The following is a 19,098-nucleotide window of genomic DNA, read 5'->3' on the forward strand; positions in this document are numbered from 1 at the left end:
CAGAGCATGAACGGGGGAGGGGCAGAGAGAGAGGGAGACACAGAATCCAAAGCAGGCTCTGGGCTCATCAGCCCAGAGCCCGAGGCGGGGCTCGAACTCACCTACCGCGAGATCGTGACCTGAGCTGAAGTCGGACGCTCAAACGACTGAGCCACCCAGGGGCCCCGAAGCTATCTTCTTTAAATATGCCTTTTTATGGATTTGACTTTGGACCCATGGAACCACTTTACATAATTAAGAAACAAAAGTAATAAAACAAAAGCAGTTTCTAAATATGTGAACCAAATAAACTTTTATATACCCACATGGAGCCTAATGATCCAGTTAAATAGAAATGGGTTGCATGCACGTGAGGAAATTACTGAGGTTAAGGAAAGAACCATGCAAAAGAGTTATAAAGAGGAAACTGCTTTATGAAACTTTTTATGAAGACTGCTTCTTCATACCTGCCAGGTTGTCATTTATTATGAAACCCGACAACTCACTGGTCATTAGGTAGAGTACACAGAAGGGTCTTGCCTCAGTAATGGGCTATGATCAGCCATAGCTTGAAGGCTGCCGGGGGTCCCATGTGACAAAGCTCAGAAGTAAGGCCCAAATGTATCAAATTGTTTCCTACTCATTTAACTGAATCCTAAAACAAAGCTTGAGACTACTTGTTGGAATACAAAAATACAAAAATAACCAGCACTCAACAAAGTAAAATTCACAATGCCAGACATTCAAGCAAAGATTACCAGGAATACCAGGCAGTAGAAAAATATTACCTATAATTAGGAGAAAAATCAACCAATTGACACAGAAATGACACATATTAGCATTAGCAGATAAGAACACCAAAATAATGAAACTATATTATACTTGTTCAAGTAACTAGAAAATATATTGACCATGTTAATCAAATACGTGAAAAATATTTTAAAAAGAGACTCAAATCAAACTTATAGAGATGAAAACTATAGTATCTCAGATGAAAAATATACTGATTGGGATTAACAGCAGATCACACATTGCAGAGGAAAAGATGAGTTAAGTTGAAAACATAGCATTAGAAACTATTCAAAATGAAACAGAGAGAGGGAGAAAAGGCCTTAAAAAAGACCAGAACATCAATGAGCTACGGACAACTTCAAGAAGCCTGATACATGTGTCATTGTATTTTCCAAAGAGAAAACACACATCTATGCAGGCAGATACTTTGTTTTTCCTGTGCCTGTGCATTAATTATCAATGCAGAGGTGATTCAGAGCTGTGGTCACCACAAAGAGCTCCCATCCCTCTCATTAAGAAAATTTAGGGCCCGGATGTTTCTCAGGGCATTGACTTCCAACTGGAGAAATGGGCTCAAAAGCTCCCTGAGACTTTTAGGCCTTCTCCATAGGTGCCCGTTCTCAGGCTGAGTCTTAGTAAGGTGGGTCCCATGCCTAGAACTTTGTCCCACTGAGCAGGATGTTAGAGTCCACCCCCCTCTGCCCATGGTTTCCAGGCAGTAAGACCTCTTGGCCACTGTAAGAACCTGACGAGTCCCTGACAGGGAAACCAGAAGTTCATCTTCAGAATTTCCTGGGTAGTGAGTCCCTCTAATAGCAGGCTTTGTGGGTCCACACACCTTTAGGACAAATGCTTATGAGGTGCCTGAAACTATACACTAAACCTGGCTCTCCTTGTAACAATTCTATGGGGAACAAAGGAAAAAAACTACTACAAATGTCTAACATATCTAGTTCACAGATTTAGATCCATATCCACAACTACCATCCATTTACAATTAGGACCAATAATGCTAAGTGATGAGCCCACTTACATGATATTCTGGAAAAGATAAAACTATAGGGACAGAAAACAGATCAGTGGTTGACAGGGGCAGGGTATGATGGGAGAGATGGGTTACAAAGAAGAAGCACAAGGAATATTTGGAGGTTCTATAATCTTCTATAGAAACTTCTATAATCTTGACAGTGACGATGGTTATATAGCTATATGCACTTATCAAAACTGATAGAGCTATATGGTAAATAGAGTGAATTTTATTGTTACACATTTGTCAAAACTCATAGAACTATACACTAAAAAAGGTAATCTTTATTAGATATAAATTATACCTTCCTTAATAAAATAGAAAACAAATAAATAAAAAAGAATAAAAAAATGAGGCCTTAAAGACATAGGTATATTTTTATATTATATTTGGCTTTTATTAAGGTGATCCCAACTCATACTCTGGTAACAAACTCCCTCCAGGTAAAATACTTTAGATTCAGTGCTTCTCAAACTATAATATGGATATGATTCTCCCGGGAACTTATTAAAATGCAGATTCTAAGTTAGGAGGGGTGAGGGCAGAGATTCTGCATTTCTCACAAGCTTCTAGGTGATCTCCATGCTGTTGGTCTATGGACCATACCTAAGTAGCAAAGCCAAGGATTCTAGTGAGATTACTTGATATATAAAGGTCAGGAGAACTATTCATTCAGGTTGAAAAACACCTTCGTGGCATGACACGTTGTCTTGGCCTGTGTATTAGAGTTAGAGGATCGATCCTTTAGCAATAGTGTGTCACTTACTCCCCTCAGAGCTGAGAGCTGACCAACTGGACCATTCTGGAGCCAGACCTGGAATCAAATCCAGCTAATGGTGGTAAAGAAAACTCTTCTCAACAGAAACCCTTTTGGATTTCTACCCTTCTACCCTTGCTATGAGGGTAGAAGCTTCAGGAGTTCTTTGAAGCGACAGAAGCCCATGAAGTCACAAAGGGCCATCCATCCATCCATCCATCCATCCATCCATCCATCCGTATATGAATAGCAACCTTTCTTCATGGAAATTACTTAGTCAGGAAGGAAGTCAATACTGGTTTCTTGTGATTCTGCTGACAATCTAAAGACTTTGAGTGGCACCACCTAATAGCTGCTAACACCCAGTGCTGTCCATGCCCCCAGCAGTGAGGTTCATCTGTGGAGTGGTCTCCCAACAGGAGTAAGAAGTACCTGTGACAGGGAATTAAGTGTTGGAGGATGGTAAATGGCTGGTTTTTATATTCAACAACTTCCTGATATTTTCCCAGAGACCTGGCACTTCTTTTTGCATGCTTAAAAAAACCCACAAAAACACTATATAAATATCTTCACAGCTTCTTTGCCCACAGATGCCCTTAGGTATAAAACATCACTTAGCAGACTAACACATGCCAGCACCTTCAGATACTTCACTTGGGGCTTTTCAAGAGGCAGCAACCACATGGATATTGAGAGTCATATTATAAGTTGTTAGCATTTTATTGAGTATATGCTATGTGCCACAAACTATCCTAAGTGCATTTCATAAATTCATGATCTCAACATGAGATCACCTCACAACAACCCTGTGAAGTAGGAACCAATATTGGCCCTACTTTCCGATGAGAAATCTCAGGTACAAGGAGGTTGGGTAATTTGTCCAAGGACGCACACTAGTAATGATGAGCAGGGATTCAAATTGCAGCAATTGCTCTCTCCCTGCTTCACACCCTCCATCCTGACCACTATACCAGGGTCTGCTCTAGGCCTGGCACCGCATACATGAATGCTCACTAAACTTGACGAGGGAGCTTGGAGAGAACTAGAAGAAACACGGCAGCTGGGAGAACTAGAAGAAACACGGCAGGGGGTCACCACATGCATTACTCCCCAGTTTCCTTAGAGAGCTTTACTTTCGCACTGTGGGAGATGATGAGGCCACTTGTCTGACACCCCTAAACCACCACACACTAAGCCTTTAGAAGCACTGATAACTGAACTGGAAGGTTTGTTCTTCCCTAGATCTTACCTTTCTTATGTACAGATGGGGAAGGCTGTGAAGGGAGGAGGTTTGGGAGGGAAACCAGGAGTTCAGTTTTGGACATCCTGAATCTGAAATGCCTCAAGGACACCCAAAGAGAGATGTCAAGGAACAGGTTCAAATTCACATATTACTGAAAAATTAATGGATGAAAAGATATGGTGAATGGGAGTCCCTTAAAAGTAACATAGGTGAATAGTTGGAAGTAGAGATAAAACAAGGTTTACCATAGGTTGATAATTGTTGAGCTGACTGATGAATCCAATGGGATTAATTATACTATCCTGACTACTATCTGTAACTTCCCAAGTTAAATTTTTAAAAATTCAGAAGGACACAGCATCATTTATATAGGATACCATAACAAAAAAGTAAAACCTAGATCTAATCACAAAGGAATAATAGACAAACCCAAATTGAGGGGCATTGTACAAAATAGCCCATCTTGTACTCATAAAAAATGCCAATGCCATGAAAGACAACAAATAACTGAGGAGCTGTTTCAGAATAAATGACACCAAAGAGACCTAACAACTAAATGTTAATGTGTGAAACTGGCATGTATCCTGGGTCGGAAAAAAAGTATTGCTACAAAGGGTATTATTTGGTCAATCGGTGAAATTTGAATGTTGGTTAGTATAGTCTATGGTATATATCAATGTGAAATATCTTAAATTTAATAATTTGCTGAGATTACATAAGAGAATATTCATGTTCTTTGGAGTTTCACACTTAAATATTTAGGTGTGAAAGATCATGATGAGTGAAATTTATTCTCAAATGACACAGTAATAATTATTATAATCATGTATAAATATGGATGTGAACACCTAATGCAAATGTGACAAAATGTTAACAACTGGTGAATCTAGGTGAAGCATATGTCAGTATTTACTGTGCTATTCTTTCAACATTTCTATAGGCTTAATATTTTTGAAAATAAAATTTGAAAAAATTAACACTATTGGCCTGATATAATTAGTATCCCTGAAATACATCACTTGTATGCCCTTCCTTATAGTCTTTTGAATAAAAAGCTATCTTCTTTACTCCTTAATGATAGGCACTAAATACTTGATTTTTCCTTAAGAATGTCTCTTGTATGTATCAGTTTGATATGCATTACATCACTTGCTCATCGTAGCAGGCCCTGCAGGTACTCTCCCACTGTGGGGGGTACCACTGGTGGAGAACCTTGCCTGGAGAATGTCCTTTTCAGTCACAATCCCTTCCTAGATGGCCCATATCCAGTCCTTGACTGACCTGGGGCTGCAAAGGCCTGGCCCTCTCACCCAAACTCTGGACAGTTCTGCAGGGCCATCCAAGCTTCAGAGTTCTCTGCAGGGTCCGTGGAGGCTTCCACTGAGACCATGGCACAGGCTGATGTGTCCCTGTGCATAGTCCACTTCCTTCCCCTCCTTTCTACATGTGCTGGCGTCATGAACACCCCCTCACAGACCTCCTGCGCAGTAATCCCCACCTCCAAGTCTACCTTCCCAGGGATCCAACTGTGGCAATAATGTTATAACCATTTTGCAGATGAGGAAACTGAACCTTTGAAAATCACTTGCCTAGGGTCTGAAAACTGTTTATTGGTGAAGTCATGACTCAGACTCCATATACGCTGGCCTCCAGCCTCACCTTTCTTCTATTTACCTTTCCAAATCCTACCTCTCTAGTAAGGACAAAGCCAAGTTTCCACTTCTCCCAGAGGCCTCCTTGACTTCCCCTTTCTGATCCGGAAGCTCTCACCACCTGCTCCATTTGGCACATGGCCATGGTCCCACTTGGGGGCTTTTCTTAACTGTTACCTCATATAATAAAACCATTGTGTTGTCATTTGGCTTTCCACTTTGAAGTTTGGTGCTTTCTCTGCCTTACACCTTCCCTGGGACAAAGGTCATTCATTGGTCTTTGTGCCTCAACAGTTGCTGTCATGTGCAGAGCACACAGTAAGTCACTGCACCAAGAATGTGAGAGCATGTGGCAAGCCCCTCTCTCTTCTGGCCATGCTCTGCGACTTAGAAGAGGAAACACAACAGCCTCAGAAGACACTCAGCCCTGATAGAGGGACACTGATCTGCAGAGGCACACCCACTGAAAGATAACCAAACAGAGGGAGGAGCCAAGATGGCGGAACAGCACGGGAGTTTTTTGTGTATATCATGTCCATGAAATACAGCCAGACCAACACCAAACCATCCTTCACACCTAGAAAACTTATTGGAGGATTAAGAAAACAATCTGCACAACCTGAACCACAGAATTAAGCAGGTACATGGCGTGGAGAAGTGAACTTGGGGAGCGAGAAGCCACAGAGGGCAGGGAGGTGCTTTTGTGGGCAGAAAGAGGATAGAGATGGGGCAGGGGGGGTGGGGAGAATACGGGAAAAGCAACACCCCCAAATGCAGCTGGAGAGAAAGTGGAAAATTGGAAACAGTGGCAAGAACTAAACTAAAAAGGGAGAAAGGAGAAAGAGAGGGTTTAAATTCCATTAAAACCATAAACAAGGGGAGCACAAAGTATAAAACTCTGCAGCTCCATACCTGGCGGTGCTCTGGTGGGAAGGGCGAATGCACAGGAGCAGAGTGGGGTCTGGGAGGTTCTCAGGCCACATGGAGAAAAGCGGTTCCACTGCTGGAAGGACATTTGGTAGACACTGTTGAAGCCTCCTGGTCCCAGCAGACCCCGGAGAACAGCCACATTCACTGGTGCTGGAATGTCGTTGGGAGTGAAACCTGGGGCCAGATGTGTTGTGATTTTCCATAATCCCTGAAAAGCTACTGCTACACTATCTCGCAAACTTTCTCTGGGGCGAGCTGGCACCTGGCCGCAGTCTTAGGGCACTGACAGCGGCAGGGTCCAGCAAGCATTCCTGGGTGCAGCTGACATTCGGCCATTGTTCGGCCATTGCTCGGTGAGACGCTCCCACAGAGGGGCAGAATGGGACAAAGCCGCAGTCCTTCAGAAGTAGCAGCTGGGGAAAACCCGGGAGAGAGGGTACTGCCTGGGGCTTGATCACAGACAGTGAAAAAGTAGGGAGTGGACGAAAGCTGAAGACAGAGGACAGGTGTGCAATTGCTGATTGGGGAGAACAGAGTTCCGATACTAGAGACTGGGTAGCTGGGCAACGCCATTTTCACTGCTCCTGCACATGCGCATATGCACCTAGAAGTTCCACACTCTCCACTCCAGTAGGTTAGCAGTGCCATTTAGTGGAGATGGAGCCGTTACACTGAGCCCCACCCAACTGGGCCAACCTCGCTCTTTAAGAACACAAGTCTCACCGCCTGCTTAGTTTATGGACTATAAAGCACTTCATAAACTGACTTCTAGGTGAACACAAAGTAATTTCAGTCCTATTTCAATCTGTTAGCTGGTCCATCTATTCAATTTCCTTTTTTTTCTCTCTTTTTCACTTCTTTTTCTTGAATACAGAAAGAGAAAAAATTCATTTTTATTTTCAATTTTTATTAAAAATATTTTTCATTGATTTTCTCTACTATATTCTTTACTTCTGTGTAATTTTTTTCAAATTCTATTTTACTCCCATCATCTCATTTTAGTCTACTTCAGTCTATTCATTTTTCAAATTCTCAAATGATTTCCTCCCTGCCCCCGTTTTTCTCTACTCTGTCAAACCACTTTCAACACCCAGACCAAAACACACGTAGGATCTAGCATCATTTATTCAATTTGTGTGTGTGTGTGTGTGTGTATTTAATTTTTTAATTTTAATTTTTCTACCTCATTAATTCCTTTTCTCCCTTCAAAATGACAACACGAAGGAATTCACCCCAAAAGAAAGACCATGAAGAAACGACAGCCAGGGATTTAACCAACACAGATATAAGCAAGATGTCTGAACCAGAACTTAGAATCACAGTAATAAGAATACTAGCTGGAGTCGAAAATAGATTAGAATCCCTTTCTGCAGAGATAAAAGAAGTAAAAAATAGTCAGAATGAAAAAATGCTATAACTGAGCTGCAATCACAGACGGATGCTGCAGCGGCAAGGATGGATGAGGCAGAACAGAGAATCGGCGATATAGAGGACAAACTTATAGAGAATAATGAAGCAGAAAAAAAGAGGTAGAGTAAGGCAAACAAGCACGATTTAAGAATTAGAGAAATCAGTGACTCATTAAAAAGGAAGAACATCAGAATCATAGGGTTCCCAAAAGAGGAAGAGAGAGAAACAGAGGTAGAAGGTTATGTGAGCAATTCATAAAGGAAAACTTTCCTAACCTGGGGAAAGACACAGACATCAAACCAGGAAGCACAGAGGACTCCCATTAGATTCAACAAAAACTGACCATCAACAAGGCATATCATAGTCAAATTCACAAAACACTCAGGCAAGAAGAGAATAATGAAAACAGCAAGGAAAAAAAGTCCCTAACATACAAGGGAAGACAGATCATGTTTGCAGCTAACCTATCCACAGAAACTTGGCAGGCCAGAAAGGAGTGGCAGGGTATATTCAGTGTGCTGAACCAGAAAAATACGGAGCCAAGAATTCTTTATCCAGCAAGGCTGTCATTCAAAACAGAAGGAGAGATTAAAAGTTTTCCAGACAAAAATAAAAGGAGTTTGTGACCACTAAACCAGCCCTGCAAGAAATTTTAAGGGGGAATCTCTGAGGGGAGACAAGATGAAAAAAAAAATTTATGCAACAAAGATTAGAAAGGACCAGAGAACACCACCAGAAACTCCAACTCTACAAGCATCATTACAGCAATAAATTCCTATCTTTCAGTACTCACTCTAACCGTCAATGGACTCAATGCTCCAATCAAAGGACATAGGGTAAAAGAATGGATAAGAAACCAAGATCCATCTAGATGCTGTTTACAAGAGACCCACTTCAGACCTAAAGGCACCTTCAGAGTGAAAATAAGGGGATGGAGAACCATCTATCATGCTAATGGTCAACAAAAGAAAGCTGGAGTAGCCATACTTATATCAGACAATCTAGACTTTAATGTAGGACTGTATCAAGAGATGCAGAAGGGCATTATATCATAATCAAGGGGTCTATCCACCAAGAAGACCTAACAATTGTAAACATTTAGGCGCCAAATGTGCGAGCACCCAAATATATAAATCAATTAATCACAAACATAAAGAAGCTCATTGATAGTAATACCATAATAGTAGGAGACTTCAACACCCCACTCACAGCAACGGACAGATCATCTAATCAAAAAATCCACAAGGAAACAATGGCTTGGAATGACACACTGGACCAGATGGACTTGACAGATCTATTCAGAACATTTCATCTTAAAGCAACAGAATATACATTCTTCTCCAGTGCACATGGAACGTTCTCCAGAAAAGACCATACACTGGGACACAAATCAGTCCTAAGTAAGTACAAAGAGGTTGAGATCATACCGTGCATATTTTCAGACCACAATGCTATGAAACTCAAAATCAACCACAAGAAAAAATTTGTAAAGGTAACAAATACTTGGAGACTGAAGACATCCTACTAAAGAATGAATGGGCTAACCAAGCAGTTAAAGAGGAAATTAAAAGTATATGGAAGTCAATGAAAATGATAGCACCACAACCCAAAACCTCTGGGACACAGCAAAGGCAGTCATAAGAGGAAAGTATATAGCAATTCAGTTCTTCCTAAAGAAGGAAGAAAGATCTCAGATATAGAACCTAATCTTACCACTTAAGGAGCTGGAAAAAGAACAGCAAATGAAACCCAAAACCAGCAGAAGACAGGCAATAATAAAGATTAGCACAGAAATTAATGCTATTGAAACCAAAAAAACCAGTAGAACAGATCAATGAAACCAGAAGCTGGTTCTTTGAAAGAATCAATAAAATTGATAAACCACTAGCCAGTTTGATCACAAAGAAAAAGGACCCAGTTAAGCAAAATCAAGAATGAAAGAGGAGAGATCACAACCAACACAGCAGAAATACAAACAATAATAAGAGAATATTATGAGAAATTTATGCCAATAAAATGGGCAATATGGAAGAAATGGACAAATTCCTAGAAACATATACACTAACAAAACTGAAACAGGAAGAAATGAAAAATTTGAACAGACCCATAACCAATAAGGAAATCGAATTAGTAATCAAAAATCTGCCAAAAAAAAAAAAAGTCCAGGGCCAGATGGCTTTCCAGGGGAATTCTACCAAACATTTAGGGAAGAGTTAACACCTATTCTCTTGAAACTGTTCCAAAAAATAGAAATGGAAGGAAAACTTCCAAACTCTTTCTATGAAGCCAGCATTACCTTGATTCCAAAACCAGACAGAGACCCCACTGAAAAGGAGAACTGTAGACCAATCTCCCTGAAGAACATGGATGCAAAAATCCTCAACAAGATATTAGCCAACCGGATCCAACAATACATTACAAAAATATTCACCATGACCAAGTGGGATTTACACCTGGGATGCAGGGATGGTTCAATATCCACAAAACAATTAACATGATTCATCATATCAATAAAACAAAGCACAACAACCATAGGATCCTCTTAATAGATGCAGAGAAAGCATTTGACGAAATACAGCATCCTTTCTTGATAAAAACCCTCAAGAAAGCAGGGATAGAAGAGTGTACCTCGAGATCATAAAAGCCATATATGAACGACCCAATGCTAATATCATCCTCAATGGGGAAAAACTGAGAGCTTTCCCCCTAAGGTCAGAAAAAAGACAGGGATGTCCATCTCGTCACTGTTATTCAACATAGTATTGGAAGTCTTAACCACTGCAATCAGATAACACAAAGAAATAAAAGGCATCCAAATCAGCCAGGAGGAGGTCAAACTTTCACTCTTTGCAGATGACAAGATACTCTATATGGAAAACCCAAAAGATTACACCAAAAAACTGCTAGAACTGATTCATGAATTCAGCAAAGTTTCAGGATATAAAATCAATGCACAGAAATCGGTTGCAATCCTATACACCACCAATGAAGTGACAGAAAGAGAAATCAAGGAATTAATCCCATTTACAGTTGCACCAAAAACCGTAAAATATTTAGGAATAAATCTAACCAAAGAGGTGAAAAATCTATACAATGAAAAGTATAGAAAGCTTATGAAAGATATTGAAGAAGACACAAAGAAATGGAAAAAGATTCCATGCTCCTGGATAGGTAGAACAAATATTGTTAAAATGTTGATACTACCCAAGCAATCTACATATTCAATGCAATCCCTATCAAAATAACACCAGCATTCTTCACAGAGCTAGAACAAATAATCTTAAAATTTGTATGGAACCAGAAAAGACCCTGAATAGCCAAAGAAATCTTGAAAAAGAAAACCAAAGCAGGAGGCATCACAATCCCAGACTTCAAGCTATACTACAAAGCAATAATCATCAAGACAGTATGGTACTGGCACAAGAACAGACACTCAGATTAAGGGAACAGAATAGAGAACCCAGAAATGGACCCACAAACGTATGGCCAACCAATCTTTGACAAAGCAGGAGAGAATATCCAATGAAATAAAGACAGTCTCTTCAGCAAGTGGTGCAACTTGTTACTCAACATGTCTCCAGAGGCAAGGGAAACAAAAGCAAAAATGAACTACTGGAACCTCATCAAAACAAAAAGCTTCTGCACAGTGAAGGAAACAATCAGCGAAACTAAAAGGCAACCGACAGAATGGGAGAAGATATTTGCAAATGACATATCAGATAAAGGGTTAGTATCCAAAATCTACAAAGAACTTATTAAACTCAACACCCAAAACACAAAGAATCCAGTGAAGAAATGGGCAAAAGACATGAATAGCCACTTCTCCAAAGAAGACATCCAGATGGCCCACCGACACATGAAAAAATGCTCCACATCACTCATCATCAGGGAAATACAAATCAAAACGACAAGGAGATACCACCTTACACCTGTCACAATGGCTAACATTAACAACTCAGGCAACAACAGATGTTGGCGAGGATGCGGAGAAAGAGGATCTCTTTTGCATTGTTGGTGGGAATGCAAGCTGGTGCAGCCACTGTGGAAAACAGTATAGAGGTTCCTCAAAAAACTAAAAATAGAACTACCCTACGACCCAGCAATTGCACTTCTAGGCATTTATCCAAGGCATACAGGTGTGCTGTTTCGAAGGGACACATGCACCCCCATATTTATAGCAGCACTATCAACAACAGCCCAAGTATGGAAAGAGTGCAAATGTCCATCGATGGATGAATGGATAAAGAAGATGTGGTATATACATACAATGGTGTATTACTCGGCAATCAAAAAGAATGAAATCTTGCCATTTGCAACTACGTGCATGGAACTGGAGGGTATTATGCTAAGTGAAATTAGTCAGTCAGAGAAAGACAAAAATCATATGACTTCACTCATATGAGGAGTTTAAGAGACAAAGCAGATGAACATAAGGGAATGGAAACAAAAATAATGTAAAAACAGGGAGGGGGAGAAAACAGAAGAGACTCATAAATATGGAGAACAAACTGAGGGTTGTTGGAGGGGTTGTGGGAGGCAGAATCGGGTAAGGAATTTACTGCTGAAATCATTGTTGCACTATATGCTAACTAATTTGGATGCAAATTTAAAAAAAAACAAAAAATAAAATAAAAAAAAATAAGAAGACACTCAGCCCTGTAGCCTCAACTTCCTTTTTTGTCTTTTCTGGAATGGAACGGGGTTTTGTGACACGGGATATAAGGGCATGGCGGGTTGTTTTGTGGAAGAAGCAATACCTGCCACGGGAGGGAGTCCAGGCTGCATTGATCTAGGTTAAAACCTGAGCCAGAAAAACACCTGGTCAAATTTGAACTCAGTCAAGCAATAAGGAAGGAAAAGCAAAAAACAAAACAAAACAAAAATCTAGGACTGAAATCATAAGAATGCATCTTTCATTTATTTTGCCAAGACTACTTTCATTTTAATTATTTCAAGCATTTCATAATATGCTAGCAAATGGGATGCTGTGTACTTTGCAAAGTAATGATGTGTTAGATGAAAAATCTGACAATACCACATTATTAAATTTTAAGGGAGAAATAGTTGATTCACTTTTCTTTGAAGATTATCCACTGGGAAATTAACAAAGGCTTCTCCATAATCTCCTCCTAGCAAGGAGAAGTGGAAGTAGGCAGAAGCAGGAAAGTTTAGTGCAAACTCCCTCTGGCTTCCAGTTCCTGGAATTCACTTGTTGCCATGGTAACTCTGTTACAATGTGGCCACTCAGATTTAAGTTAAGCAGGACCTGAAACAATAAGCATTGAAACACATTACCACACAATGCTATGAAGCTTGAAATCAACCACAGGAAAAAGTCTGGAAAACCTCCAAAAGCATGGAGGTTAAAGAACACCCTACTAAAGAATGAATGGGTCAACCAGGCAATTAGAGAAGAAATTTAAAAATATATGGAAACAAACGAAAATGAAAATACAACAATCCAAACGCTTTGGGATGCAGCGAATGCAGTCCTGAGAGGAAAATACATTGCAATCCAGGCCTATCTCAAGAAACAAGAAAAATCCCAAATACAAAATTTAACAGCACACCTAAAGGAAATAGAAGCAGAACTGCAAAGACACCCCAAACCCAGCAGAAGAGAAATAATAAAGATCAGAGCAGAAATCAACAATATAGCATCTAAAAAAACTGTAGAGCAGATCAATGAAACCAAGACTTGGTTTTTTGAAAAAATAAACAAAATTGATAAACCTCTAGCCAGGCTTCTCAAAAAGAAAGGGGAGATGACCCAAATAGATAAAATCATGAATGAAAATGGAATTATTACAACCAATCCCTCAGAAATACAAGCAATTATCAGGGAATACTATGAAAAATTATATGCCAAAAAACTGGACAACCTGGAAGAAATGGACAAATTCCTAAGCACCCACACTCTTCCAAAACTCAATCAGGAGGAAATAGAAAGCTTGAACAGACCCATAACCAGTGAAGAAATGGAACCAGTTATCAAAAATCTCCCAACAAATAAGAGTCCAGGACCAGATGGCTTCCCTGGGGAATTCTACCAGACGTTTAAAGCAGAGATAATACCTATCCTTCTCAAGCTGTTCCAAAAAATAGAAAGGGAAGGAAAACTTCAAGACTCATTCTGTGAAGCTAGCATTATTTTGATTCCCAAACCAGACAGAGACCCAGCAAAAAAAGAGAACTACAGGCCAACATCCCTGATGAATATGGATGCAGAAATTCTCAACAAGATACTAGCAAATCGAATTCAACAGCATATAAAAAGAATTATTCACCATGATCAAGTGGGATTCATTCCTGGGATGCAGGGCTGGTTCAGTATTCAGAAATCAATCAATGTGATACATCACATTAATAAAAGAAAAGATAAGAACCATATGATCCTGTCAATCGATGAAGAAAAAGCATTTGACAAAATTCAGCATCCTTTCTTAGTAAAAACCCTCGAGAAAGTCGGGATAGAAGGAACATACTTAAACATCATAAAAGCCATTTATGAAAAGCCCACAGCTAACATCATCCTCAATGGGGAAAAACTGAGAGCTTTTTCCCTGAGATCAGGAACACGACAGGGATGCCCACTGTCACTGCTGTTGTTTAACATAGTGTTGGAAGTTCTAGCATCAGCAATCAGACAACAAAAGGAAATCAAAGGCATCAAAATTGGCAAAGATGAAGTCAAGCTTTTGATTTTTGCAGATGACATGATATTATACATGGAAAACCCGACAGACTCCACCAAAAGTCTGCTAGAACTGATACATGAATTCAGCAAAGTCGCAGGATACAAAATCAATGTACAGAAATCAGTTGCATTCTTATACACTAATAATGAAGCAACAGAAAGACAAAGAAACTGATCCCATTCACAATTGCACCAAGAAGCATAAAATACCTAGGAATAAATCTAACCAAAGATGTACAAGATCTGTATGCTGAAAACTATAGAAAGCTTATGAAGGAAATTGAAGAAGATATAAAGAAATGGAAAAACATTCCGTGCTCATGGGTTGCAAGAATAAATATTGTTAAAATGTCAATACTACCCAAAGTTATTTAAACATTCAATGCAATCCCAATCAAAATTGCACCAGCATTCGTCTCAAAGCTAGAACAAGCAATCCTAAAATTTATGTGGAACCACAAAACACCCCGAATAGCCAAAGTAATATTGAAGAAGAAGACCAAAGTGGGAGGCATCACAATCCCAGACTTTAGCCTCTACTACAAAGCTGTAGTCATCAAGACAGCACGGTATTGGCACAAAAACAGACACATAGACCAATGGAATATAATAGAAACCCCAGAAGTAGACCCACAAAAGTATGGCCAACTAATCTTTGACAAAGCAGGAAAGAATATCCAATGGAAAAAAGAAAGTCCCTTTAACAAATGGTGCTGGGAGAACTGGACAGCAACATGCAGAAGGTTGAAACTAGACCACTTTCTTACAACATTCACAAAAATAAACTCAAAATGGATCAAGGACCTGAATGTGAGACAGGACACCATCAAAACCCTAGAGGAGAAAGCAGGAAAAGACCTCTCTGACCTCAGCCGTAGCAATTTCTTACTTGACACATCCCCAACAGCAAGGGAATTAAAAGCAAAAATGAACTCTTGGGACCTCATGAAGATAAAAAACTTCTGCACGGCAAAGGAAACAATAAACAAAACTAAAAGTCAACCAACGGAATGGGAAAAGATACTTGCAAATGACATATAGGACAAAGGGCTAGTATCCAAAATCTATAAAGAGCTCACCAAACTCCACACCCGAAAAACAAATAATCCAGTGAAGAAATGGGCAGAAAACATGAATAGACACTTCTCTAAGGAAGACATCCGGAGGGCTAACAGGCATATGAAAAGATGTTCAACGTCGCTCCTCATCAAGGAAATACGAATCAAAACCACACTCAGATATTACCTCATGCCAGTCAGAGTGGCTAAAATGAACAAATCAGGAGACTATAGATGCTGGCGAGGATGTGGAGAAACGGGAACCCTCTTACACTGTTGGTGGGAATGCAAACTGGTGCAGCCTCTCTGGAAAACAGTGTGGAGGTTCCTCAAAAAACTAAAAATAGATCTACCCCATGACCCAGCAATAGCACTGCTAGGAATTTACCCAAGGGATACAGGAGTGCTGATGCATAGGGGCACTTGTACCCCAATGTTTAGAGCAGCACTTTCAACAATAGCCAAATGATGGAAAGAGCCTAAATGTCCATCAACTGATGAATGGATAAAGAAATTGTGGTTTATATACACAATGGAATACTACTTGGCAATGAGAAAGAATGAAATATGGCCTTTTGTAGCAACGTGGATGGAACTGGAGAGTGTTATGCTAAGTGAAATAAGTCATACAGAGAAAGACAGATACTATATGTTTTCACTCTTATGTGCATCCTGACAAACTTAAGAAAAGACCAAGAGGGAGGGGAAGGAAAAAAAAAAGGTTAGAGAGGGAGGGAGCCAACATATAAGAGACCTTTAAAAACTGAGAACAAACTGAGGGCTGCTGGGGGGTGGGAGGGAGGGAAGGGTGGGTGATGAGTATTGAGCATGGCACCTGTTGGGATGAGCACTGGGTGTTGTATGGAAACCAATTTGACAATAAATTTCATATTTAAAAAAAAAGAAAAAAAAGAACTTCAAAAAAAAAATAAACTAAATGAAAGTTCATGAAAAAAAAAAAAAGAAAATACACTACCAGCTTTAAGTTTGGAAATAATTTTCATCACTTTTTTCTCCTTTGCTTCCTTCCTTCCTCCCTCCCCCTTTCTTTCTTTCCCTCTCTCTCTTTCTCTCTTGCTTAAATAGGCCCAGCATGGAGCCCAAGGCAGGGCTTAAACTTATGACCCTGAGACCAAGGCCTGAGGTACAATCAAGAGTTGGATGCTTAACTGACGGAGCCACCCAGGCGCCCCTCCCCTTTGCTTTCAAACATCAACCTGTATGAGGATGTGTGGTGTTGCAAGAACAATCTAAATGTAAATCGACTGAAAAATAATTTTTGCCTAACTTCCCTAACTGTTCATGAACAGCGCCAATACAGGAAGTAGACTTTAGAAGTTTAGCAGGGGTCTTCAAACGATAGAGCCACAGGCCAAATCAGTGGCCTGTCACCTGCTTTTTGTACATTTTGTGAGCTAAGAATTGTTTTTACATTTTTAAATGGTTGAAAAATATCAAAATAATAATATTTTGTGATACTCGAAAATTGTATGAAATTCAAATTTCAGCCTGAAACAATGTTCTATTGAAGCACAGCCACGTTTACTTATTTATATATTGGCTAAGGCTGCTTTTGTGTTACAACAGCAGGGTTGAGTGATTGTGACAGAAATTCTACGGCCCACAGAACCTAAAGTATTTATTACATCACCCCTTATAGAGAGAATTTGTCAACTCCTGATCTACAGACATGAATTGTCCAGGAAAATTTGGACTAGGAGGCTGGGGTTTCTTCTTTGCCCAGAAGCCTGTAACCAGTGCTGTCTTTATTCTTCAGGGCTGCTACAGCCTACCATAGACTGCGTAGCTTATCAACAACAGAGATGCATTGCTCACAGTCCTGGAGGCTGAGAAGCCCAAGACCAAAGCACCTGCATGGGCAGCTTCTGGTGAGGGCCCTCTTCCTGGTTCAAAGCCAGCAACTGCTCCCTGTGTCCCCACATGGCACCAGGGGCTAGGGAGCTCTCTGGAACCTCTGTTACAAGGCACCAATCCCATTCATAAGGCCTATGTGCCAGTCATTAAGTGCCATGATGTAAGCACTTCCCAAAGGCTCCACCTACTATTAACATGTCCTCTGGAGGTTAGGATTTCAACATTGAATTTCTGGGAGGGGGGCACACATTCAGACCACAGCAGGAGTTTTTGATGCAGATTCAGGCCTTTCCAAATGAGTTTTTACACCGGCTTCTAGAAGAGCACAGCTGTTATGTCTGTGGTGTCCAAGTGAAATAGCATTACGTGATAGGATCACACTCCTTGTCAATATGGTCTGATGTTCCACTCTCCTAGGGGTCAGGCAACATGCTACTTACTCCCTCATGTGTTTCATCTTGGTCGCGGCCACTGTGCTGTTGAACGTTGTTAGTCCTGGGGACACGTCTGGAGCTGTGCTGGGGATCGTCCTTGCATCTGAAAATCAATGCACAGCCCTTATTGACTCCATCAGCACCCCGGCAACTTCCAGACAACATTCAAGGGCAATCAGAAAACAGAAGTTAATCCACCTGTGCCACTAGGTAATGCTACATTAATTAGAGGTGAATTCAGTTATGACATGAACATTAAGGAGATTTATTCCTAATGACAGGATTATTTATAGTTTTAATATGCACAAGGAATTCCAGGGCCAAGCCTCTGTCAGAAAGGATTATTTAAATGGGACACTGCTATTTAAAAGACAGGCTTTTATAGGAGAGAACTCAGGGGAAATGCATCTATGGAAAAGCAAATGTTCTCGAGGAGCCTTTGGCAGTCTCTTTCGGCAAGTGTGGTATGAAATCATACAATATGTATCCTTTTGTATCTGGCTTTTTTCATTTAGCATACTGTTTTCAAGGTTCATCAGCATGTGGCATGTATTAGACCTTCCTTTCTATACCTGAATAATATTCATTGCATGTATATATCACGCTCTGTTTAACCATTCATCTATTGACGGACACTTGGGTTGTTTCCACCTTTTTAGTGTCGTAAGTAATTATGCAATAAACATTGGCCTACAAGAATCTGTTTGAGTACCCATTTTCTATTCTTTTGAGTATATATCCAGGAGTGGAATTGCTGGGTCATATACTAATTCTATACTTAGCTTATTGAGGAGCCACCAGACTGTTTTCCACAGCAGCTACACCATTTTACATTCCCTCTATTAGTGTATGAGGGCTTTCCACATCTTCAACAACACTGTTATTTTCTGGTTTTTAAATTATAGCCATCCTAGTGGATGTGAAGTGGTATCTCATTGTGGCTTTGATTTCCATTTCCTTAATGAGTTTTCATGTGGCTTTTGGCCATTTATAGATCTTCTTTAAAAAAAAAAATGTCTATTCAAGTACTTTGCCCATTTTTAAATTGAGTTGTTTGTATTTTTGTTGTTGAGTTGTAGTTCTTTACATATTATGGATATTAAACTTTTACTTGATATAGAATTTGCAAATATTCTTTACCCTGTTCTTTGTGCTTCCAAAGTTGATCTCAGCATAAGGCATGTATAATATTAAATTTATACTTTTTTGATGCTACTTTGATGCTATTTTTGATACTTAAGTAT

At 39.9% G+C, this 19,098-nt stretch overlaps 1 protein-coding gene and 1 long non-coding RNA gene across 6 annotated transcripts in view; one reads left to right on the forward strand and one right to left on the reverse strand.

The window, feature by feature from the left end:
- Positions 1 to 19,098, reverse strand: part of NEK11 (NIMA related kinase 11) — a 278,031-nt gene that overhangs the window by 37,572 nt on the left and 221,361 nt on the right. For all 3 annotated transcript variants that reach the window (XM_049629822.1, XM_049629821.1, XM_049629823.1), the window contains one exon: positions 17,861 to 17,957. In XM_049629822.1, the coding sequence (XP_049485779.1) occupies positions 17,861 to 17,957 (97 nt within the window). The remainder of the gene's footprint in view (positions 1 to 17,860; positions 17,958 to 19,098) is intronic.
- Positions 5,491 to 19,098, forward strand: part of LOC125922009 (uncharacterized) — a 28,246-nt gene continuing 14,638 nt past the window's right edge. Inside the window, exons 1-3 of one of the 3 annotated variants that reach the window (XR_007457554.1) lie at positions 5,491 to 6,090; positions 16,632 to 16,801; positions 17,838 to 18,064. This is a non-coding gene — a long non-coding RNA (uncharacterized LOC125922009). The remainder of the gene's footprint in view (positions 6,091 to 16,631; positions 16,802 to 17,837; positions 18,065 to 19,098) is intronic. The other 2 variants (XR_007457553.1, XR_007457552.1) reach the window with 2 other exon arrangements.

The sequence above is a fragment of the Panthera uncia genome, chromosome C2, assembly GCF_023721935.1.
Source record: "Panthera uncia isolate 11264 chromosome C2, Puncia_PCG_1.0, whole genome shotgun sequence".
Lineage (NCBI taxonomy): Eukaryota > Metazoa > Chordata > Mammalia > Carnivora > Felidae > Panthera > Panthera uncia.